Source organism: Neopsephotus bourkii, unplaced genomic scaffold, assembly GCF_033783945.1.
Source record: "Neopsephotus bourkii isolate Nb327-2 ecotype Australia unplaced genomic scaffold, CSIRO-AGI_Nbou_v1 NB_1767, whole genome shotgun sequence".
Classification (NCBI taxonomy): domain Eukaryota; kingdom Metazoa; phylum Chordata; class Aves; order Psittaciformes; family Psittacidae; genus Neopsephotus; species Neopsephotus bourkii.
Genome location: NW_026902241.1, coordinates 12186067 through 12212282, shown reverse-complemented (window position 1 = coordinate 12212282; position 26216 = coordinate 12186067). Strand labels below are relative to the sequence as shown.

At 39.0% G+C, this 26216-nt stretch overlaps 1 protein-coding gene across 4 annotated transcripts in view; it reads right to left on the bottom strand.

Annotated features, from left to right (window-relative positions):
* The window catches only part of DISC1 (DISC1 scaffold protein), a 221195-nt gene that overhangs the window by 8688 nt on the left and 186291 nt on the right, over positions 1-26216 (bottom strand). For 2 of the 4 annotated variants that reach the window (XM_061378826.1, XM_061378824.1), the window contains 3 exons: positions 20921-21164; positions 15102-15146; positions 4287-4397 (listed from right to left, as the gene is read on the bottom strand). In XM_061378826.1, the coding sequence (XP_061234810.1) occupies positions 4287-4397; positions 15102-15146; positions 20921-21164 (400 nt within the window). Of the gene's footprint in view, positions 1-4239; positions 4398-15101; positions 15147-16866; positions 16943-20920; positions 21165-26216 lie in introns of those variants that run through there. The other 2 variants (XR_009729304.1, XM_061378825.1) reach the window with 2 other exon arrangements.

Genomic DNA, 26216 nt, shown 5'->3' with positions numbered 1-26216 from the left:
AGGGAAAGAAACTCTTAACCAACAGGAAGATGGAGCGACAAGAACGATGACTCTATAGTCTAACTGCAGCAAGTTTCAGTAACATAAATAATACCACAGCCAGATGTAGACCAGTAACCGTCAAACAAGCCATTATAGCTAGGAAAAATATATGGTACAGGGCTCAGCACTGAATTTCTACACATATACAGAGGTTATGTCTGGATACAACTTCCCCCATTTTAAATATGGAAAAAAATACTCTAGTTTTGCATGGATCCACATCCTTAACGCTTAAATTCTCAACCCCAATGCTGCAAATATTGAGCCAGTATCAAAACAGAAGCCAAAATAAGTTTCAGCTAGGAACATTTTCTGGTCCTGCTGTCTTCCTGTGAAATACTGCCAAAATCTCTTCAGTGTCTTATAAGCAGTAAATTCAAGTATTTAGGAACAGCTTCACATAAACACAATCCAAATTCTGCAACAATAACACAGCTCTAATGTTGTCGTGATTGTAGCTTTTCAGCTATTTGACTTTCTTCCTTTAAAACACTTTAGCAACATGACAGACTCAACGTTTTGCAAAGGAGATACAAAGCAGAGCTAATTATGGCAGACTTAATTTTTAGACAGAATGGGCTCATCAATGATCTTTTGTTTTCTCAGCTCAAATGGAAAAAGAGACAAAAATGGAAAAGAGACAAAAAGCAGGTATTATAAACCAGTTGCCTTACTATAGGAAAGGTTAGAAACTAAGAGTATATTGTAAAACAAAATGGGAGGCAAAGAAGCTGCAGCACATGGGTGTAAATACACCGACCTACCTCCATCATACATAAACAATACAAGCAGAACCATGTTCTCTCAATGCGACACACAGTGGAAAGGGCTCACCCTCCTGTCATATAAAAAAAAAACCAAAGAGGGCACCATTGACACCTCTCACTCTTGTGGGATCCCAACATTTAGTGCAGGTTCACCCAGGATGAGATTCCACACCCCTGGTTCTATTGAAAAGCTACTCTGGTGTAAAGGAAGATTTGATGGATCCTGCCATATGATCAAGATGAAGGGTTAGCAAAGTGACCTGCAATGCCTAATGAACAGGCACAAAATTCTGATTTCAAAGAAACTGTTTAAAATGCCCATTTAAGGATGACAAATGCAGATTGCTTTTATAATAATAGTCCAGCCAGGTTTCTTCCAACAAAAGCATTTCCACCAGGAGGAACTATTACAAGCTTTCAAATTGTCTATCAAAATGTAACTGCTAATTAAGAACAAAAATGACTGTGAAATTGCAATATAGGCTCCATTTAATTTTAGTGGGAATTCCAAGCCTTTACTGTCAGGAAAGTAACACCTCTCATCAGCTCTGCAGACACCAGAATGAGTCGCCTTTCATCCTTTGCTATTTCCAATTAATGATGTGGACTGTTTTCATACACTCAGCCATAATTAGCCATAATTGAATGTTCTGTGGGTTTATTTGGTTATACTACATAGAATTTAGCAAATATGTCATAGTGCTACAGAGGAGATTTTCTTCCCCCTTCCTCTCCCATTGTTTGATGCTTTTTATACAAAAGTACAGTTTAATATTTGCTGTGAAAGGCTTCAATAATAAATGAGAATCCCAAGTCAGCCTGTGCCTATACTCCAGACCAAGAAATAGCGCTAGATTTGTCTTTTGTTCAGGTTGTGCTGGCAATTATGATGAGCAGCATGGTTGATTTAAGCGTGCTATGCCACCAGAACATAGAATGAAAAACAATGACATCTGAGATTTTCCTTTTAATACAAACTTAATTATTAATCAAAGCTACAACACGCTAAACATTGGCAAATGGCTTAAGAGCATCAGGAATTTATTTTTCTCAGTGGAGTATTCAAAAGTCTTTTAATAACCAGATGACAGGACTAATTTACATCTGTGCAGCCCCCAGTTAGATTTTGGATCTAATACAGTTTGTAACATTTATTCTTAAGGTAGTTTGAGGGGGGATGTTGGGAAGGGCAAAAATAACCAGCAAACAAGAGTTTGAAAAATTTATCCTGCTTTCATTACAGTCACAGATCTTTAAGCTCCTGCTCTCAAGAGTTCTACAGATTTTTAATGAACACTGAGTAATTATCCAGTATTGGGATAAGAAGTTATTTTATTTTAAACCAAATAAACCACCATGCAAACAATAGGTCCATCTATTAATCATAAATCATTCTACTGAGGCAGTCTAGTTCCTGCAATATAGGCATGTTACAATGACTGAAAGTTTATTTTATAGGCACTGAGCAGTTTTTACTTAAAAACAATCTACAGGTCTGTAGCGCTGTGGTAGCTATTTTTCTTCATTCCTTTTTGAAGTATAGCACAGCAATTACATGTACCAGATGGTAGCATTTTATGCACATTGATCTGCACTACCTCTGAAATAGCAACTGAATGTTAATAAGGGGTAGCTGAATTGCTGAACTGCTTTCTCTGTATGTCCCTATGTCCTAAACATGGTTTCTCATTTTGTGGCTGGCGGTCTTGCTAGGACCAGGATATCACAGTGTGCATTTCTGTACTTAGATAACATGAGCTGAATTTCACCAGCAGTGGATATCAGACCTGTATCAGACAAGCATGGCTTAGAACGAGATTAATCTGCAACTCTTCTCAAACTTTCAATGATTAGACTTTATTTTTTTCGACTACTTCTTGTAGTTTCACCAGCTACAAAGAAATATGCACACTCCATAGAAAATACAAATGCTACTATTTTACTTGTATTTTCTTCAGGAATCAAAAAGCAGTTTTCCAGCTTATTTCACCTTACCTAGTAAACTGTAATCACGATCAGGCCTGACTACTTGGTTTGAATGTGAATTTAAGTCCCCTACAAAGAACCTGTAACTTAATGTTCTTTTGTCGGGGTTAATGAGAATAGTTTCTTTGAGAGCAAATATACATAAAGGAGGAATTAGATGCTCTGCAAACACACAAGATGCACACATTCATATAGCTCTGAAAAGAATGATCACAAAGAGCATCAGGGAAACATAAATGCAACCAAGCACATAGGCTGTAAATATAATTGAAAGAGTATTGCAAACTGGTCTGTGGTATATACAAGACAATAATCTATCTGTACATTGAAATACGTAGGAAAGAAAGATTTGAAGTAATAACAAATCAGTGACTGCCTTTCTGCCCTCTGATGCAGCACCTCCCGGTGCATTCTTCCCCTCTGTGCCTTAAAGTTTATGATTCTGATACCTTTACAGAAACCAAGTTTCTACAATAGGATTTTGCCATATGCCGGCCGTAGATGCCAGATTAACCTAAACTACAGTGGTATTTCCATACCCTCTATTTATTATCCTCTCTCTAAACCCTCTCCTGCAGGCCTGCCTAACTCAGGAGGAACTGAATCCTTCTTCACCTCAAATCACCTTCAGGTGTCTGTAAAGGCTCTTCTCTTAATCTCTCCAACCTGAATTTATTCATCTTTCCTCATTATCCCATTGCCTGCCACCTCTTTTCCTTTAAAACCTAACCAGCTAAGTACTCTCATCTTCCTTAGCCTCACTGGTTCTTACTATTTTTTCTCTTTCTTGGCTGAACAAAATCTCTTTTGTGATAAGCTTTTCTATGAAAGTTACAAATGAAACAACACTCTGTGCTCTTAAATTTTGAAAAATGCCCAATGAATACCTCAAAAAAGTTAAGCAATATTCAATCAGATAAGGAATGACAGATGAAGCATAGAAAGATATGGGTGCTTTATAAGACAACATCTTATCTGGTTACTTGCACTGGAGAGTTGGAGGCAGATTAAATTGCATAGGATGCCACATGATGAACCTGCTGCCCACTTTTTTAAAGGGAAAACCCCCAAACTACAAGTGACATATGCACAATTTGAGTCAATGATGTAGCATTTAATTTGGCTAAATCATGTTGCGAAATGTATCCATGCAGCTTTTAGTGTGCTAGGCATTTACTTATACGAGTGTTACTAACAAAAGGATTTTAACAGTAGAATAAAGGCTTTTCAGTGCCTAATCTCAGTGTGCACAGAAATAACTTCTGTTTAAATCAATAAAGGCTGGATCAGACCACAGTGAAAGTTCATGGTAGGAAAACTTGCTACAACAGAAACACCTGCTTCGGCAAGACAATAATTCTCACCTTCTTAATGTATTCAATCTGTATTAAAAACGAGTATTCCATGTGAACCTGAAAGGCAAGTATTCCACGTACATACTTACATAGATTGATACATACCTGTAGCTGTATCAAAAAGGATATGAATAACTCCTTCATCAACTCTGCAGGCAGAACTTTGCAATTGATCTTCCAGGTGCACCAATTTCTCACTTATTGCTTTGCATTTTTCTCCCAACTCTGCAGAAAATATGAAGAACTCCTACAAGAAGTTGGAAAAGAAACTGTGTTTTCTGCTGACTACAATTTTTTACATCAAATTTGCATCAAATTAACAGGAAAATAAAATATTAGTAAGGGAAAATGATACTTTGCAGTGCTAAGACACTGCCTGAAAGCAAATTCCCATCAGAGAGACAAAAAGCTGTTGCTGTACAATAAATAGGTGGTTTATATGAAATGGAATAAACTTGTGGTCTCAGTCTGTTTCTCAGCACAAAAAAAAGTCATGATCTCACTTTCAGCAGATGATTAAAGGGGTGTGAAGACTGAACTGCTCTCCCTCTTCCCTGTTGTCTCATCATAGCAGAGGAGGAAAATCTCATGCTGACTATGCAATTTAGGGCATAGACAAACTGTTCATGTAAATATGATTTACACTGCTGGGCCACTTAAAAATTTAAAAGAGACACCACTTCTGGTATCTCTTATAAACACAAAATGTACTTACTTTTTTGAAGAAAAAAATGGTTAGAATACCTAGGGACTTTGTTCAACTGACCAGAGAAAAGGCATCAGACCAGAGAAAATGCATCAAAGCCTTAAGAGATTACAAAATGAAACTACACTTTTTGTGCTATCATGAAATGCTAATTTTTCATGAGTAATGCTTCTCTACTTACTTACACAGATAAACTCTTTTTTTCTATTTTAAACTGAATATTTTAAACCAGTTGCAAAGTCGTTCCCCTAACATTTACTGCACGATAGTATTTGTACCTTTGTATTTTGTTTTTTATTTCTTTGAGAAACAACCCAAATAAGCAGAAAATACAGGAGGGGGAGGGCAAAAAAATTCCATCAATTTATGCAGCACTGAGACAAAGCCTCTCCTCTCCTTCCCAAGACATCATGAAACTGTCTACAGTGATTGATAAGGGGTACATGTAAGGAAATACAGTGCCAAGATGAAGTTCTGCTGGAGCCATGTTGACAAAAAAGGAGTCATTCATCTGCTGGAATACAGAAGAGTGGACTTTTTCTAGACCTACTCTATACACTCATCCATAAAGCCAGCTGCACATGTGGCCATATGCAATCTTGATGAAGATTTTCTCCTTTAAAAAAGTACTTGTAATGCTTTGCACTGACCTGTTGCTATGATAGCAGCCCATCAGTGGTTGCTTAAGAGAAATCAAACCTTCAAGCAAAGGCCTTCCAAAGAAATCGTGCTAATACCTACTGGAATGCTGCCCATTGTGAAACAATCTGATCTGTGGTAAACACGTTCACCAGACTTCAGTTCTGTGCTACCCTTACGCTTCATGTCACACAGTACATACACAGAGTCAAGTGTTAGAAGAACTCTGGCTGCTGGCACATCCTCTGTTACAGCACAGAGCTTTGACCTTTCTGCTTTCCTAGGTCTTCTGCCAGGTATGGCCATTCCGCAGACCACACAGGTATGCATCCAGCTGCAGCTCGAATCCTGGATGAGTGAGCTGGTTAAGAAAGGTTATGTTGCAAACACCCACAGCTTAGAGAAGCACAGCGTGAGAACCAGGTGGCTGAGTCCATGACTGCGTATGAGTCCCTAGCAGCCATCTCCAGAGTCAGCACCAAACATGAGAATCTACGGCAGCACTTCACAGAATTTATAGACACAAAAATGACTCACTCTTTCAAACATAAGAACAGGGGAGGAGAAGGTACACATTCTCACTACAGCAACTAGGAACGTCCTTTTCTCAAGGCCAGGAACAGAAGATGAGTAACAAGTCTTCCATCCAGCTGCTAAATCATTATTCAGCACACCAGCAGGATTCCGTATGCTATTAGGGAGTGGAATAACCCAGGCTATTTATATCAATAGAAAGCTTTTAGGGAACCATGTTGCGACATGCATGCAAGAACTCACGACAGTGGTCTAAGAGAACTTAGGTCTCAGGCCAGAAGAGTCAGTAAACTGCAAAACCCTAGTATTCCGAAAGCACATCTAAAATTCTGAGCATCTACAGAAAGATCCAACTCAGAACACTGATTTTCTCTAACAGCTGATTACACCTAAGAAAAACAGGTCTTTGCATAACCATCATCTCAAACGCAAGAAAAACAACTCAAAAATACTCAGTTTGTCTGTTAATTAAAAGCTCTTATTCCTAAATTAACAGTTCCATGATCATATGGCACTAAATATTGCTCTGACAGACAAAAGCCATAGGTGAAGCTTTCCAAACCAGCCTCTTTGTACAGACTGCGTAGTCTGACAAAATGCATTAGTCCTGTACAGATCCCAAGGAGCTGCTATGTCATAGTGACACGTAAAAAGCTGATTCTTGCACTTATAACATCAAGGTATTGAATTCTTTAGTGTGATCCAGTCACTGCTTTTATCAAAAACTATTACCATATGAGATTTTGGATCACACTAATGCTGTCAAGGATGACACTTCCAGTCCCAACTTGAAATCATCAGTTACTACAGAGAGCAAATAAAGAACAGTATATGTTACAGCATGCTCTTGAATACCTGTGCCATTAGCATATATAAATAGAAAAAGCATTATAAAGATATGCATTACAGTAGGGATCCCTTTCTTTTTTACTGTACTGTTGATGTCTTGAACATTTATCCAGATAATCTCTCACTCAATTAGCAGCATCATCAGTTGCTGTTAAAAGAAGATCCATTTCCTCCACTTTAAAACTGCCCTCAGGTTTCCTGTCTCCTATATGCAAATACAGAGAGTTCACAGAGCAGCTAATCTAAATGATAAGCACACTGGTGGATTTGCCTAGCCCTGCTGTGAAGATCCAGTTTCCCTATTTGCTGTGTCAGTGAACGTGCAGGGAAAAATGGGCCTTTTAGACTAACCCACTCACTGAACTTCAGGTGGGTTAAAAGATGCTGGAGACAGTATTTGGATACCTGGTTGGCAAAACAGGCTCTAAGCTGCAAGTGTAGCCTAACTCTGATGTACACAGACCCTGAAAAACCAAAATAAAATAACTAGAGCCTCAAATGCACAGTTGCAGTGCATAACTACATAAGTGGATAACTACACTTAGTGGTTTACTGCTACATAATCTGATTTCACGTTTGACATTTTCTTTCCCCTTTTAAAATAAAACTTTACAGCAAAGTAAAGTCCTAGGCAGGATGGAAGTAACTAACTCAGCAAACAAGACCCCCAAGGCCCTTGGACTTCAGGTGAATGCTAATTCTGTAGCAAAGGCATCTCATGGTGCTTCGAATCAGTACAAACCTGTATTTGGGATTCTAAGGTTTGGTTAGTAGCCTCTAACCCACTGTAATTCCAGGCAAGGACTTTATTGGTATATTGATTTCGCACTAAACATGTGCAGAAATAAGAGACTATCATTTTTATCACTGGCTTTAATTCCTTTGTCAACCAAATACTTAGATTCTCACTTACAGTAAAATGTCCATTCTATCTCAGGAAAAAAACCACCAGTGTAGTGCTCCTGAATGATCGCATTTTGAGGATGTAATGAATTGTCTAAAAATATAACACAAATCCCATCTACCCTGGAAATGAATATAAAATGAACAATGAGTACTAGGAAAATGTGCTCAACGCAGATTTGTTACAACACTAAGGGAAGCCAGGAAATCTGAGAACATAAAAATCAATCAAACTTGTTTAGGTCTTTAAACACTTGAAACCCATTTAATCATATCTATAAGTCGCACTGCAGTGTCACTAAAATAACTTCATAAGGTAGGGGTTATATTCTATTAATCTTAAACTCCTAATAGGTATTTTGCAGCTTAATTCCTCTTTACTACAATGATAATAGTGTATGGATAAGCTATTTTTCGCACCTACATGACACAGCTGCCTTTTTAGTTGAACTGAGAAGTTCCTCCATGGTTTAGACAAGCATCATCCCTGAGTATCACATGAAAAATGCAGAAAGGTCATCATATAATTTTCCAGAACATGTACATATTGCCTTTCTTATTTTGGATTGGAAAGATGAGGCCATGTAGAGAACTCTAACTGAACAGGAGGAAGAGTTATAATAGGAAAAAAAAATACACTGCTCTCAAAATATATAAGAATAATGCTAAAAATTCAACCAATTCCACAGCTTCTACCCCCAGGCCCTTGTTTGAAAAGAGTTCAATAACCCAGAGACGTAGATAGGAAAGATTTCTCTCAGTGCCGCTCATGCCTAGCAACGTCACTGGTAATGTTTTTATTTGACATTTGTCCATGTAGGCAGGGAAAAAGCTATCAATGACACACAAACTATTCAGAGCAGCTCCTGGTTGGGAAGTGGCACTTTACACTGATCAACGTCTCTGAGAGGAGAGTGGACTCTGCCTCCAGCTCAACACATTAATAAAATACAACTCGTCCAAGCTTGTAGGTTATGTCAATGCTACAAGCTACTGTAAGATTTAAAAATGCTTTGGTTATTTTTGTACTAACAGCACTTTCAGGAAGCAGGTAGGAAAGACTGCAGGAGTCAGAAGAGAGCTGAGATGTAGATTGCTTTATGGATTTTTCTGTGAATGGCTGACTGGAATTAACACCCCACCCCCCCCCAAGCAGGTGAAAACAGCACAAATGTGGGTGCAATTTGTTTGCTTTTTTTTTTTTTAAGGTGAAATTCTTCTGTTTTCTCATGTAAAGTAAAAATTTTCATTCTGTCCCAGAGATGTGAGAGTCTGATGCAAGAACTGGGAGGAACAATGTTTCAGCTAATACACAGCTGGAGCATCAGCATCCTGAATTAAGGGCAGAGGAAAGGGCTTCCATGTCAGTCTTCTGCATTTCATTTTACCCTTTTACAAATCATTTTAGTCACCTGTGAGCAACAGCTCCTTGACAGAATTGCTCAAGGAAACTGTTTGATCAGCTTTTCCAGTGCAAACATCTTCCACCCTCTCTTGGATCTAGTTCAGCAATTTTACATGGAAGAATCAGTATTGTAGTAGCTAGATTAAGCTAACTCTATTAGAGACTCTATTAGGGATTAAAGCCACCATTAGAGTCTGTGGTGGTTTTGCTGAGAAGCAAGATTCCCAGATATATCCTTAAAATTAATTCTTCTTACAAGAGGAATTTTTGTAAAAAGGCACTGCCTTACTTCCAACTAACAATATCATAACCCCAGTAAGATAAAAGCCTTCTGCAGGACATAAAAGCCTCAAAGAGATTTACAAAGAGTAAATCCTATCTCTCCTACAATAGTTAAAATAATTCAAAATAACAGAAATAATAACCTAAAAAAGTTGGCCTTGCAGATACTTCACACTATATGGCACAAGGTTTAGAACTAGTGACTTATCGCTGGCAGCAGTACCGTGTGCTTACCCTCACAGAATCATAGAATAGTTAGGGTTGGAAAGGACCTTAAGATCATCAAGTTCCAACCCCCCTGCCATGGGCAGGGACACCTCACTCTAAACCATGTCATCCAAGGCCTCGTCCAACCTGGCCTTGAACACTGCCAGGGATGGAGCATTCACAGCCTCCGTGGGCACCCCATGCCAGTGCCTCACCACCCTAACAGGAAAGAATTTCCCCCTTATATCTAATCCAAACTTCCCCTGTTTAAGTTTTAACTCGTTACCCCTTGTTCTGTCACTACAGTCCCTAATGAAGAGTCCATCTCCAGCATCGCCATAGGCCCCCTTCAGATACTGGAAGGCTGCTATGAGGTCTCCATGCAGCCTTCTCTTCTCCAGGCTGAAGAGCCCCAACTTTCTCATCCTCTCTTCATAAGGGAGGTGCTCCAGTCCCCTGATCATCCTCGTGGCCCTCCTCTGGACTTGTTCCAACAGATCCATGTCCTTTTTATGTTGAGGACACCAGAACCTCACAATACTCCAAGTGAGGTCTCACAAGAGCAGAATAAAGGGGCAGGATCTCCTCCTTTGACCTGCTGGTCATGCTCCTTTTGATGCAGCCCTGGATATGGCTGGTTTCTGTGCACACACTGAAGCCGGCTCATGTTCATTTTCTCATTGACCAGCACCCCCAAATCCTTCTCCACAGGGCTGCTCTGAATTTATTCTCTGCCCAACCTGTAGCTGTGCCTGGGATTGCTCCGACCCAGGTGTAGGACCTTGCACTTGGCATGGTTAAACTTCATGAAGCTGGCATCAGCCCACCTCACAAGCATGTCAAGGTCCCTCTGGATGGCATTCCTTCCCTCCAGTGTATCAACCGAACCACACAGCTTGGTGTCAGCGGCAAACTTGCTGAGGGCGCACTCAATCCCACTGTCCATGTCACCAACAAAGATGTTAAACAAGACCGGTCCCAACACCGATCCCTGAGGGACACCCTCACCCCTTTGCAGAAGTTAATGCAAATTGTGAGCACTTGAATCTCCAGAACATCAGGCCAGGGAACCTCTTAAACCATTTCTAGAAACAAGAATGCAACCATCCGTTTGTCCTGCACAAGCAGATGCTTCAGTTACATGCAAGCTAAACACACAGGCTTTCAGATAGTGAGTTATGCAGCCACAGAATGTCCAAAGTGCAGGTGGAGGCAGGACGTTTGTCCCTGCATTGTGGACATTGTCCTGGACAGGCCTAATCTCTTACTCTGAAAATGCACATGTAACTCATTACCAGCACCATCAAGGTGACTGGCAAGGCTGATGAGGAAGCAACCAGGGAGAACCAATGCCTGTTGTGTCTTGCAGCACTCTTAAGCCCACTGTAACTCCCCTCAGCTGCGTCTATCTACACAGCTCTAAGCAGCTGACAGAACAGAGCCTGCTCCAGGGCTTAACTGCCTTTGGACTAAGCAAATCTTCCTACTGCAGATTTCCCTTGCTACAAATCAAGATGGCCACATTTCATCTTTCTATGTCACACAATGATAACTAACAGTTGTCCTCTATATAATTATCTTTTATGCAATTGAAGACTTTGACTTTCAACCAGATCAGGATTTCTAAACCTTTTATTTCTGTTGCTTTCCTGCTTTCCTTCTTTCCTTCAGAGTGTTTCTGTCTTCTACAGTGAGGTGCCCAGACCAGTAGCCCTCTGGAGTCTTTGACATTCTCAGCTAAGCACAGTAATTATTTCTGTCTTACAACTGACATTCCCATTAATGAGGCTGCAAATGACATTTGCCCTTTCTTGGATGAAGGTAATGAATCCCACTATCTGTAGTCCACTATAATCTTAGCTTCTGCAGTATTGTCATCTTAACTGCTATTTACCATCTGTATACACAAATCCAACTTTTTTCTTCCTCAAATGCAATTTGCACCTGTCTTTTAACATATCCCATCTTATTGATTTCAGGCTATTCTTTCAATCTATCAAGAACATGTTGAATTCTAATCCTAACTGAAATTATGTTGACTGGCACAAACTCCTGGCCTGCCTCCTTTTTAAAGGCAAATACCAAGTCTGCCTTTTACTGATCCCCTGAGACTTCAAGCTTCCTCCAGGAGTTTTCAAAGAGGTTTGTTAATGGTTTGGAGATTGTTTTTCTTGGCTCCTGTGCACTCAGAAGAAATTTCATCAGTCTAGCCTGACTTGAATACATCTCACTTGCCTTAGGATCCTTTTCTGTTTTCAGTTCTTGCTACCTTGAAGTGAATATTAAGAGCACCACATTATGGACATAGTTTATCACTTTTAGAAAGACCAAAAGCAAAGAAAATAAGGAATGGAAAAAAATACTTTTGCCATCTGCTCTCATTTCAGTATTTTCTCATTCATCTTTATTACTAGAAGACACACATGCTTTCTTTCACCTACCCCTTACACACAGCTTATTCCTGAACTCCCTTGCCATTTTGCATGTCTTCTGTTTACAGTACCGTAGCACATTCAAGGGTTTTGATGCACTCTTACAATGTGCAGTAGTACACATTTAGGCTCATTCTTAGAAACATTTTTATCCTTTCCTTTGCAAAATTCTCTGGCCCACTGAAGAGTTGCTGACACAGATATGTAGATTGTTACTGTTCGCTTTTTTCTGCCCCAAAAGGAGATGGTGCTGTACTATAAACACAGTGTCTTCCAGAGGCTGATTCCTCATCCTACAGAAACTCTGTCTTTTCTCAGAAGAGGGATCAAGGTTCTTTCCCAATTGCTTTTGCTCTTATTACCTTCTGCTTACAGACTGCTAGCTTGTTCCATCAGTCTGTTTATGTTATATATATATATTTAGGAGACTGCAGCACTACAACACATTCCTCAGTTTCTCATATGCAACAATTCAGGCATAAAGCTTTCCAGACAGCTGTTTTGCAACTGTGTCCTACCTCCACCCCACCATCACATGCTTTTCCCACATCCCCTCTGCTTGCACTGATCGCCTTGTCTCAACCATAGGGATATACCACCACATGGGAGTGTTAAATGACACATCAAAATTACAGCCCGATGCTGGGAATCCTTCCCCTCATCTTCCATTACAGCAGTGGAGGAATGTCCTTGGAAAAGCATCTACATGGGAATAGAGGTTTCCACTGCCTTTCAGCACCCTGCTGTGGTCTGGGTGACAGCAGTCTTCCCATTCTCATCTCTAGTAGCCTGAAGATCTTCTCTGAGTGCAGATTCCCTAAAATGCAGATTTCCTAAACACTACTGCACTGACTCATTTCATTAAACTGGGACAACTCCAGCTCCTGCTGTGGGAGGATGAGGCTATTTACTGACTTACCAATAAAAATTCACAGTGGACCAGGACTTGGAAAAGAAACAAAAGCACCAAACTGTTTTCTAGTGTCCACACCCTGGTGTGCTAGGAGTCAGCACAGCTGGGTATCACTTATAGGTGGTTTCTAGTATTGTTCACTCCCATCTCTGCTCCCGAGTCACTAAGATGCAAGAATCTGAAATGACTAACAGGGTGCTCTCCTGCAGGCAGCGGGGAGACTGACAACAGTGGATTAGGGGACCAGAGTACCAAAGAAGCATTTAGGCAAAGCCCTGACATGGTAAATGGTGCTGACAGTTTCATAGCGCTGTCTACAAGTCAGCATCAATCCAGCTGTGGCAGTGTGGTAGGGCCTGGCTTTTTAGTAAATTTCCATTTCCTTTATTTGCATCATTGCTCTCTATTCTCTTGATGCATTTTCCCCCCCTCAGAATTAAAAAAACAGCAAAGTTCCTTTGCCTGTGAGGACTCTGAGATATTAAACTGTTAGTGAATACTTCTGCAGTGTCAGCCCTCTGTGCCTGTGAGCCCTGGTGCATGTGTAAACCCAGCACACACATCACACGTGCTCTGGGCACTTCTGTTAAGCAAAGGAACAACTTCAGCTAAGGGCTGGGTTGTACTACAGCTTTCAGTACAGGTCACTGCTGGACACAAACTTGCAGTTGTACTCTCATTTGCTTTGGTCCAGACCATATGGGAATGCTTAATTTCCAGCTGTCTTGGCAGCTGTCACTACCAATGTGCCCTCAGTGTTTTGCCCCACTGGCAGTAGAGCTTTTTGCTATCTTCATCCTATGGGACTAACTGCTCCTATTTCAGGTCACCTGTGGATACAAGCACCTGCAGTTTTGCTTTAATTCACAACAAAGTTCAACAATAAGAAAGGCTATCTGCATATTCTGCAAAGTTCACCTTCGCTCTAAAGGCTTCCTGGTTTTATTAATGCTGAATCTACACACAGACAAGCAGTTTATCCTAGGTATGTTCTCACGTCACAGTCTCCTTGTATGCAAGGTCAGCAATCCAAGTTTGGTCTTGCAATTAGATTATCTTTCCTGGAGCATTCCAGTTGCTCCACAGATTTTGCATTTGTGGTAACTCTGAAGAGTTATCCCAACTGCAGTTTTTATTTATTTAGTATTCCCTGGCTTAGTACTTGCCACTTGTACTTTACATGTGGCATATATGCTGTTATGGAAGGTGACTGGTGGTTACTCACCTGTGTAATTAATTTTCTGGCTGGACACAATGTTTGCATACTGTATTTCCTTAATATGTAAGTTGCAACCCAAGGCATACCAATAAAAAAACAGACCAGACTGAATTAGTACAGCTCTTAGAATCAGTATAACTCTCCTTACACATCTATTATCTAAGCTTTTAGTTTGTGTGTAGACCAATTTTTCTCATCACTTTCAGCAAATGCATCTCCTGTTACTCAATTATCCTAGACTTCTTTAAATATATAGACTAGGACCTGATGTCTTTTTAGTTATGAAAAGAGTAAAAATGACAACATCCAGTATTTTATTCAGATGAAATTCCTATTACACACTGCCTGACAAGCCACAAAAATATCAGGGGGCTGGAGCACCTGTCCTACAAAGACAGGCTGAGAGAGATGGGCTTGGTCAGCCTGGAAAAGAGAGGGCTCTGGGGGAGACCTTAGGGCAGCATCCAGTGCCTAACAGGGCTCTACAAGAAACCTGGAGAGGCAGTTTGTACAAAGGCATGTAGTGACAGGAGAAGGGCAAATGGCTTTAAACTGGAAAACAGTAGATTAAGACTAGCTATAAGGAAGAAATTCTTCACTATGAGAGTGGTGAGGCCCTGGCACAGGTTGCCCAGAGAAGCTGTGTCTGCCCCATCCCTGGAATTGTTTAAGGCTACGTTGGATAAGGCTTTGAGCAACCTGGTCTAGTGGAAGATGTCCCTGCCTGTGGCATGGGATTGGAATCAGATGATCTGTAAGGTCCCTTCCAACCCAAACTATTCTATAATTTTATGAAGTGTCATTAGTTCTGAGGCCCAAAAAAGTCTGTACAATATCACTACACTGTCTAGAAAACACTTACCTCAGATAAACGGCCGTCTGCTCCAAATGAAATGTCCTCTGTAACCTGTTGGAGACAAAATTATTAAGTATATGGTAGATAAATGCTATATAAACAGTAAGATTTCAATGGAACTTACAAAAAACATATAGCACATTAAAAAGTTATATAAAGAGAACAATTACATCCTTTTCTTTCACACACGTGAAACATTTCAATTGCATTTACAATGGAGCATTTGTAGCCACCCAATATTTAAAGCTAAATTTGATCACAATTTACTAAAGCCTGCCTTTGGCTTCACAGTTAAAACCCACAAGGAATACAGCCTCTAAAGCTGAAGGACTAACTACAGATTAAACCAAACTTTTCTATCAAGCTTTTATGGATCTATACACTATTCAGGAGTCTACAAGAATTTTCTGGCACAAACCCTGTAAGTGACTTCGGGCAGGACATACAAGAGACCCCAATGACAATTTGTATTGTTAACACCACTGACGATTTGTATGTTAACGCATGCTAACTATAGTCAATTCCTCTTTCAAAACTTGCTTCATCTGTAAAGTCTGTAAGAAATTAGCCAACAATTTATCGATGGCTGAGGAGCAAGGAAATTTGATGTTAATGTTATTGTATAATCATTACTTCTTATCACATATAACAGTATTGATAATCTTGCAATAAGCTGCGATAGGGCTATTGCTTTGGTAGGAAAACAGTATCACAGATATGTACATATATATAATAAAGTGCAAAATCATTACTCTGCTATGAGATCATTATTATTGATAGGTACTCTTTTCCAGTAATCTATCTGAAAAGAGTTTGCTTAGATTTCTTTTACAATTTTTAGATTTTTTAATTACATTTTTTTGATTTTTTAGTTACATTTTTAGATTTTTTTTTAATTACATTTTTACTGCAAAATACACGTAAGGATTAAGCTTACTGAGATGCTATGATCTATAGCTAATGAGGTAGTATTTTTACCAGTGGATACTGCATATCAGGATCACACACCACTCAGGGGCATCATACTGCACAACAACACATGTGACTGTACAATGATGATCTGACCCTTGTGCACAAGCCAGCTGCCTGTTGCAGCAGAAACCCTTTCCAGCTTGGATCAATACAAAAAGCACTCAAACATTGACTTTCAGTGATGCCTAATGCTGACATTTAAAATGAAGATTAAAGTTTCTGAATTATTTTTGCAGCTTTATAAATACAATGTTTAATTAAAACTCAAATGAATGCCAGTTTATTTAGCCTTCTAGAGGCTTTGTCCTTTACACATTGCACATTTGTCTCCTGGAGCACAGGCTATCTCAATGCACAGTAATGAGTTACAGCCTGCTGACAGAGGCTTTCTTGGTGCTTGCTATCACTACATTCTGAAAAATGTAATGTCATATCCTGTGATGATCTCTTTTTAATGACAGACACCACATTAAATATTATTATCCTTTTACAATTGGCCACTTAGTATCACTTAGAACATTCAATACCTTAATTAAAAACAGTGAGTCACATGAAGGCTTTACAATTACTGAACATCTTCCCAACACCAGAGTGCTCTACAGAAGATCTCAAAACATTGTCCCAGATGACAAAACTGCAGTATGGATAGGTGGCGAAAAGACAGCAGGCCTTACTCTTACCTCTGCTCCTTGCTTCTTTTATGGTGAAAATGTGAGAAATTACTTACAAAGAATTCTGACAGGATAACTACCAAAAATGCTGACTTACAAAAGTAACACTACTGAATTTTGGTTTTTACCTTGTAACTTTAATCACCTCAATTTTCTTGAAATCTAGTAGGTGTTTCTTTCCTTCATAGTGATTAAGAGGGAGCACTGCACAGCATGCCAGATAGCAGAAGAAGAAGAAAAAAGGATAGGTCAGGAACTCAAGCCTGCAGGTGCACACATACTCATGTTCATCAAGATAGTTTGTGTTAGGGAGGTCCCAGCACACACACACACTCTATTAGTTGTCATCTGTTTCTGGTGTTATAACGAGGTTTTGCTTACACATACATTATCAACAAGCAAGAAAAGTAAAGCAAGATATCCTAAGGAGTGGTAAAAGCAGGAGCTAAGCCCTGAAGAGAAATTAAAGGTTACTGTATATTTTTTAAATCATCCAGATATATATCTTAATGTATAATAATGATCATAACAACTCTGATCTCACTCACATGTCACCTGGGCAAAATAACTTGCAGTCAGTTTGAGAGTATGGAAAAATTCTGGGATGAAAAGAAAAATCAAGCCAAATTAGTCATAAAAAGAGAAGCTATAACTGCAGTGATGGGGCACCCTAATTTCATTAAGATAGCTACCAGCTAGGGAGTATACACTTAATACGGAAATTCAAGAGGCAGTATCAAATACATCAGACAATGAGCTGACTTGCACATGGCTGAGGCAAGTAATAAAGCTGTAACCTTTCTTCAACATATCTTTTAAATACTTAAACCTAATGAATTACCTGTATGAGATGAGTACATCTTAATTTTTAAGTAACTACAAGTGCTCCACAGGATGATTTTTGTTGGCCCCACTTTATTTATTTTGAATTAGTAACAATGTGTTCAACAAGCTGAGATGCCCAAGCATGCGACTGCCTTCCCTGGTTAACCATTATAAAGGAAATTTGATTTACCGGATTATTTTGGGATGCTATAGTCTACACAACTGGGAAAAAGAAATTAGGTACTGTCATAGAGAACACAGTTATGAAGACTATAAAATAACTGTTGACAGTTAATAAACCTGTGCTTCACACATGACACTGAAATATCTGAACTTTCAAAGAATTTATACCTTACATATTTTAGAGCAGAACAAGTCATATTTTATGATCTAGTGTGGATATTTAATTAAAAATGAAAGACACTCCCTCTGCAAGCAATACCTAAGGATCTAAGTGAAGGGTGCTTTCAACTCATCTGCTTTGCTTTTCTTATTACCATGTTTCTTGCTTGTTTGTTTTCTAATGAAACCTATACAGTAAAACACAGTTCTATGCAAGGAAACTATATTTATAGTGTACATCAACAAAACCAACATCCAATCCACAGTAATGCTTAGCCAGATATGATAAATAACTGGAGAGCTTCGTTTACAGCATTTCACCATAAAGTAAATCAATCACTTCAGAAAATAATATACCTTCCAAGGCATAGAGGCATATATACCATTATTACCCTTTTCTATACTGTTTTGAAGCAAGAAATTCAATAACCTCTAAATACAAAGAATGCTACTGTTTCATTCTGCTTCAGTGACCAACAGCACTTCCTAGAAATTCCCCAATGGGGAACAGAAGTGACACAATTGAAGAGAATAGTCACTCTAGAAACATGGCCACCACATCAAGTGACTTCTCACAGAGGGACAGCGCATCCTTCTTAAATAATATCAAACCGAGTATTTTGACAAATACATGCTTTTCTACTAGGTATCACCACTTACTGTAAATGGCTACAAAAAAGCTCATTACTAATGGGTAACAGTAAGTTTTTCTATGAAAGTCATATGAATGACTAAATTTAGAGGCTAAAAGCCACACCACTGTTGCTTTGTGGTGGTTTTTTTGGCCACAAACATAAAATTATTTTTAAATAAAAACAATGCAATAGCCTAGGCCAGACCCACTTAAATGCTCCAGAAGTGGTTTCTCTTTCAGCCAAGTCCATTTACACACCAAGACAGATCCTGCCTTGCACTTCAACATGTTCAAAACTGGAAGTTAGCATGACTTGTGTCAGGGTTTTCTCTGCTTTTATATTCTGCCCTGTGATGAACCACTAGGAGATGTTAGGGAATGTTATGCTATTGCTCTTTTCCAAAGGTTTAGATACTTCCTGTCACTCATACTGAGATCCTACCAGCTTTACTATCTAAAGCGTACTCGTCTGGGTAAAATTACCAAAAGCCAGAACAAGCTAAAAAATCCTAGCTCCTGAAAGTATAAAAGCAGACTAACCCTAACTCCAGAACCAGAATATAGTCTATACACTGGAGTTGTTTATGGTTGCAAGCGGACGCAGTCATCACTGGTATATAACTTTGCCTCATTGATCAAAGCTGTAGGCAGCACTGAAGCAGAGGAAGGCTAGTTGACTAAGCTGTAAAATACATCTGTGCTTCTCAGTTCCTTGTAAAAGCTGGAAAATGGACAGTCTTATACTAACAGAACTGCTTCTTTTTTTCTTTCAAGTTTGTCAGTCCTAGGAACACTGTGGAGACAGAGGCACGAATACTGATGGGCATTTTCATGTTTATATTTGCACATTAGCTTCTGAATGGATTTTGGCATGTTCTTGAAATGGAGTTTGTTTAGGGTACCAGGACAAGCCATATCCCAGGCAAAGACATTTATACCACAAAGTTTAACCACTTAGATGAAATGCTGGAGTTTGGAGGTAGTCTCCTGAAGTTCCCTCTATGGTTGACACAAGCAGAGGGAAGTTATAAAAAAGCAAGTTCAAAAAGAAGAGCTTAATGGAAGCACTGCAGGTATGCTTTCCTCTTCCATTAAACATATGGGAAACCTGTCTGTCTTGAGTCCTGCACATCTCTCCAGAACCAGAAGTCACCTCACTTCAGCTGCCTAGATGTCATTCTAGGATAGCAATGCTGATTTCCAGGCAAACGATCTGGAACTGCAGAGGTGAAATAGGCGATCACTGCAGCACAGATCTCAAGAGTACTACACAAACAGTCACAAAACCCAACACCCCCTCTTCCTCTCCCCCCCCCCCCCCAAGCTTCTCAGCTGCGCTTCTGAAAGGGGTACACAGCTTTCCATAACCAACAGAACTCTTATTACTTCATCAGACTCATCAGGAAAACAATAAGAAGGGGTTGGGGGGGGAAATCAGAGTCCCAGCTCATCATCTCCAATAAAAATGCTGTCTATGTGGAACCAGCCCATAAACCATTTTCCCTAGGAAAAGGCTGCAAGCACTCTTGAAGCCCACACCAAGAATTTTACAAATGAGAAGATTTTACAGTAAGGTAAGGGCCTGCTTTCCACTAAATTTCAACCAATATAAATGCAAAATTAGGCATCAGCTTTCAATGTAACACATTTCAACGGCTTGTAACAAGAGATGTAATTAAGTGCACTTCTACTTTTTGTCAAAGATATTCCAAGATAATAAAACTGACAACTCCTGTTGGAGGGTCTTTTTGTCACAGTGGTGCTGTTGGGCTGAGGAAGCTTATTAACAGCTTCTTTGCCTTGGCTGTGCAGTTAAGATTATTAGGTAGTTGTATATTTTTTTGAGCATGGATGGCATTCCAGAACAGAACTTGAAAACTTAGAAATTTGTCAAACCATTTAAGCCTTATGACTTTTTTCCTCATTTTAATACTTGTTGGATGCTGGAAGCCTACCAGCCATCTGAGCTAGGAAACCTTTGACCATTTCACTAGGGGAGGAAAACTTGTTCTCCCCCCCCATTTCAGCTAACATACATCCAGGCTAACAAGTCAGCAGAACTCAGAGTGACACTCATCAATGAGATGAGGAACAGCTGACAGCTTGTGTTAAATACTTAATTGTTTTTCCTTTAAGTCCTGATGTACATTCTGTACTTATTGTCTGAATAATTTCCACATTTTAAAAAGACTGATTGTGAAAAGAAAAAGGGTTGAAGGGCTTCTGAGAAGCTAGTAAGCTATTTTATTCATGTCCCAGATTGGAAGTCAGATATTAAATTCATACTTAACCTGCCCTGCTGACCCACCACCCAGATTCAACTCCTCCTCTCAGAAAGAGAACTAGCAGTTTGAAATACAGCTGTAGAATATTTCAGATACCTCTTCTAGCTCGCTGTGCTTGGGGCAGGGAACAGAGCCCCACTCTATGCCCTTTGGAAAGTGACCTTCTTTTCTTTTCTCAGAATCAGATGGGCCATCAGCAGTCATCTCCATGTCATCCATTTGGTTCTCCTCTTGCTCGAAACCACAGCAACTCGTTTCTTTCAGTTGAAACCCTCGGATCAACAGCTGACAGGCCTCCAAGTCAGCTTCCCACACTCTTTGGAGCAGCTGGCTCCCACAGCTGAAATAAAAGCCAGAAGAAAATAAAACTGCAGTTCAGGGAGAATAGTTGCTATTTCAAGAAACTTTTGGGGTGAGTGCTTATTATTAGTTAGGAAAATAAAAACAACAAAAGAACAACAGCAGCTCAAATGCTTCCACAGAGATAACACAAGTGATTTAAAACTGAAAAGCAGTAAAATTGCGGCCATATTACAAAGCCAATACCATAAAAAAAAAAAATCCCTTTGTCCTAAGATGTTGCTTCCAACTGTATGTTGTACACTGGCTATACATGTCCTTCTCTGGATCAGACCAAAGACTAGGGTCTTGTGATCACAACCAGAGCTTCATTCATCCTACTGGATATACAGGCTCATCACCCTAAAGGTAGTCATGTGGTTTTCCCAGATTTGATGTAGAACATCATGTACAAACAGTTGCACTATTCACTGCATTAAATCAGCTCTAAGTTTTGGAAAATACATACACTGTATTTCTTGTTAGACTGAAACATGCTTACTTCAACTCCAGTGAATTTGATCAGATCAAACTGTAATACCCTTACTTCCCCTCAGCCTTATACTTGTGTGTATTGTCCTTATCTCTCACTAATATATTTTGGTTTTTATTTCTACTTTGTTATCCCACCAAAGAATAAACAAGTGTTAAAAATTCAAAATACCCAACTTCCTCATACCTTTCATCTACTGATCATCTCTCAGAGATACCCATGTATGTTACAAATACTGCTTCTGAGATCCATTCAATAAGTATTTCCACCTGAAGTAAATGGGAATTCTAGGCATAGACAGTTTATCAGAACAAGACACTGACTGATTACTAAGATCACACTGCTCTGAAGAGATGTGGTCACATCTTCATTTAATACATGTTGTCTCTAAGGACCAAAGATTAGGTTGCCTGCTAAAATACAGCAGATAAGTGGCAGAGCCTCGGATGGGACTCAAAAGCACAGTGTCTCATGGAAATGCACACTTCCAGACAGATTTCAAGGCTAATATCTAATAACCTCAGTTTTTCACAGTGCTTTTCAAATTATATTGTTTACTATATAATTATAAGGATTATAAGTGACTAAAAAAAGGAATATAGCTATTTAATTTCAGCTTTTCTGACTAAATTAAATACCAGCTTATCTTTTATTCTAAATGAAAGAGATAAAGGAGCTGCACTGCTCACACTGATTTCATTAACCTAACAAAGGTACATTTTTAACCCTACAAACTCTACAAGATGTCAAGCTATAAAATTCACACAGCAATATTCTGAGACTGAGAACAAAATTACGCTCCAGAAGCTGAGCTTTTTCATCTGTGCTTAGAGTCAGTATATATGTTTATTGAAGGCAGAATTCATCATGAGGTCCACAAATTGGTCTCCCCCAAGGAGATCACAGTATTGCTCATTAGAAAGGAAAAACCACCTTCACTAGATTACACCTGTGTTCCATCCAGGTAGCATTTCACCTACGAATCCAGAAAAACAACATACCCTCCACTGTTTCTCTAGTCATTTTATCATGGTTACACAGCCAAAACATTTCCTTGCAGACATACATAATCCCATTTACCTATTTTTTGAAAAAGTTTGTTCGCAGCTGCATATGGTTTATTATTATAGGCTTAGAAAAGACACTAGAAACCTAAATCATGATTTCCAGTGATACCTTGGTTTGGCTATTCAATTTAACAGAGAGCTCTACTGACAAAACTAGAGCAGAGATAGTGATGTATGCAGAATTCACAGTGGACAAGATGAATAGCAAATATATATAAATATATATATAGATATGTACAGAGCAATAGTGCCTGGGCTGCTGTTATTGGGCCATGTCTCACCTCACCAGTCAACATGCTTTTGATTGACACGTGTTTTAGTAATCATCAGTTACTGAACATACCACTAATAGCTTACTTTTAGTTTAAGAATAGCTTTGTTTTACCACCATATCTGTAAAACTCTGATACATCTTAAACTAAGACACTGAGATGTTAGGATGAACTTTTAAAGTTTATTAGTGAATGCATATGCAGTTGGATATACTAAACTTATATACCCAAGCCCAAGAACCCTGCATCTTTTAGTCTGTGTTTGAAATTCAGTGCCTAAAAGCATTTTTCAAACACACTTTTTGAATGAAAATTACTTGAAAGCTGCAAATAGCTGACAAACACATACCGAAATTATTCAAAATTATGTTGTTGCCAGCATGAAAAAATCTTTAGGCTTTTACATCAGGTGTGAAATCAAGCTCAATTGAATTTCAGAGTTTGGTTTATTCATGTTCAATCCACACTAAAAGTGCATTTGCAGCCTCCATGAAGCCAAAAATATGTGGATGCTTTTACTGAATAAAGTTTTTTCATATATACAACTTTTCAAAATGATGGATCAAGATGGGATCAGATTTTGTATTATTCCTATACTTATAAATATTTTATGATATATCAACCTCTGGGTGTTATATGCCTGTCTGTATTTTACTAACAAAGTGGCATATGTGGCAAGTTCAGTGGAGGTGCCAGGATCAGTTTGCTGGAATCCACAGCAAATCACAATCCACCAATCATTTATAGACCCAGCAACAACAAAGCATACCTTAATCACTTGCAGACTGTGAACTTCCAAGTTCACGAGTGCTCATGAGTACAAAGTGCCAGGCTTTGTACAAGATATAGACAAGGATGTTCAAAGAAACAGAGACAACAGGGGACTGAACATGGCATATCAGTTACAGTACAGTGGTTTAATTTGTTACATCAGTGACTAATTAGTCTAATCACTGTCAAGCACATTGAGGTATCACAGTGAATGAGCATTTTAAGGACCTGCAGGAGGCCATGAAAAAGGTCAGCGGATATCCAAAATCTTCACCCTTCCATAAAGGAATCATGTAAGAAAAAAGCAAAAGCAAAAAAGAGCAAAAAAAAGTAAAAGAGGTTAGTATAAAAATGCAATGGCAAATGATTGATATCAATGTGGTTTAAGAAAAAAATAAAAGAGAACAAAAGGACTGAGTAGGTGGTAAGACTGTGAGAAGCCTTGACATTGAAAGTTAGTAGTTACAAGTGATGTGATAGGACAGAGGGAACCAATGGAGAAAAGCAAACAAATTGAAATGATCAGAAACACAAAACTTAAGGGAAAGAGAACAGTCATTGCAGTGTCAACAGCTCTTTGAATGGATGAGAGTAGGGCAAGATTGCTTTTGTCAAGTCATGTTCAGGGAAATGGATGTTGTAGTAAGATGCAAGACTCAACTTGAGTAATTTTTTTAGCTGATGGATAGCTGGAACAGATCTTATCTCAAGGACACTATGCATAAAGAATCTACAAGAGCAGGCCTAAGTTGACTTGAAGAATGGCTGACACATCCACAGCAACACAAAAGGACACAGCAGGAAGTATTCTGGATTAGGTCAAGTTGATGATGACGGAAGAGCTGTCAGAGAAATTGAGATGTTTATGGACAGGAGGAGATTAATGCGGAACAGAAAGGTTTATCCTCGAGTTCTCTTCATAAAGTAGCAAATGGAATTGTAATTGCAGATGCTTTTACCAAGATTCAAGTAGTCTTCTAGGAAACAACACCAGAGAACAGAGAGTAAAACGAAACTAGAGGTTATCTTCAATCTACATGTCACATTGGGTGAAATTCATGTCAAGAGTCACATCCAACAAGGATTCTCTCTCCCTTCCTTGAAACCCAAAGAATATTGCTGTCTTTTCACAAGATTCTCAAAGATACCAGTGGGGACTCTCTATGTGTCTCTCAGCACAACATTATTCTAAAGCTATTTATAGTACTAACTGGAACTAGGAGAACATGACTTTCCTATTGAGGGCTCTGCATACATACAAAAGGCACATTCAGTTCCTGAACACTACAGCCTAAATAAAAACATGCCCATGTAAAAATAGCAGAGGCTTTTATATTAAACCCTACTGAAAAAAAAAAAAAAAGACAACCAACAAACCCAAAAAACTAAAAGCCACCAAACAAAAACCAACAAAACAAACAAAACCCAAAACCACACACACAAAAAAATCTCCCCCAAAATCTCTTCAAAAGCAAACTAGAATCAGCCAGGGAGATGGCACTACTTTAAACTTCATCATCTCTAGTGCCCCTTGGTGAGTGAATTGTTAAAAGTGGTTTGTAATACCCCGAAATCTACTGTGTTGATAGAAGAAGTTGCTTACTTCACAGGAAATGCCTGTAAGAGACATCTTGAAAGCCAAGAGAGTGCGACTGAAGCTAAAAGCCTACATCATAAGACATCTATTTAGAACTGCATAAACAAAAGCCATCTTAGGAGGTGAAGGTAGCATTACTAAGGCGCAGATTCAAGAGAGTATGAACTTACCTCTTCCCAGTACCTAGTACTCATGTTAACACTTCATTCACTGAACATAAAGGTGGTCTTCTCTCACAGGGAAGCAAACAAAATGCAGCAAAAACAGTTTGGTAGAAAGACCAGGGATTTTCATTACAACAATTAAAATTATTGGAAAGTTTTGAGGCTTGCAGAATCAAAAGACTTTGTTCTATATCCCTATTCTTTGTCACTCTATTGTACAAACTAGGGAAAGTTTCTCTATATTTTGGTCACCCACTTCTATTTATATTTTACAGAAAAAGGAAGGAACTAGCTCTTCTTACTCTAAATTTAGTTATGCCTTTGTTGCCTTTTCTTAAGGCAACAGCCATGCAGTGAACAAAGGAGGCAAGGGAAAGACAGTACGGAATAATAATACTTGAAGGAAGGAAGAAAACCATTTGCTCTACTGGTAGCAGAAATCCACCCCTCTTATTTGGTTTATCACATTAACTGAGAGTCATGCATTAACAGCCCTTCTTAGATTTAAGAAAGCAGTATTTACTACTTCAGGAATATGTTTTGCCTTTCTCCTTCATTACAAAATAAAAATAAAAATAAAAGCGGTTTCCAGCCTCATCAGTTTCAGATCTTTCACCTCAGCTGTTATATTTTAAGATGTCTGCAACCGACCTGTTGAACAAACCGTGGACTACAGGGTTCATGATCCC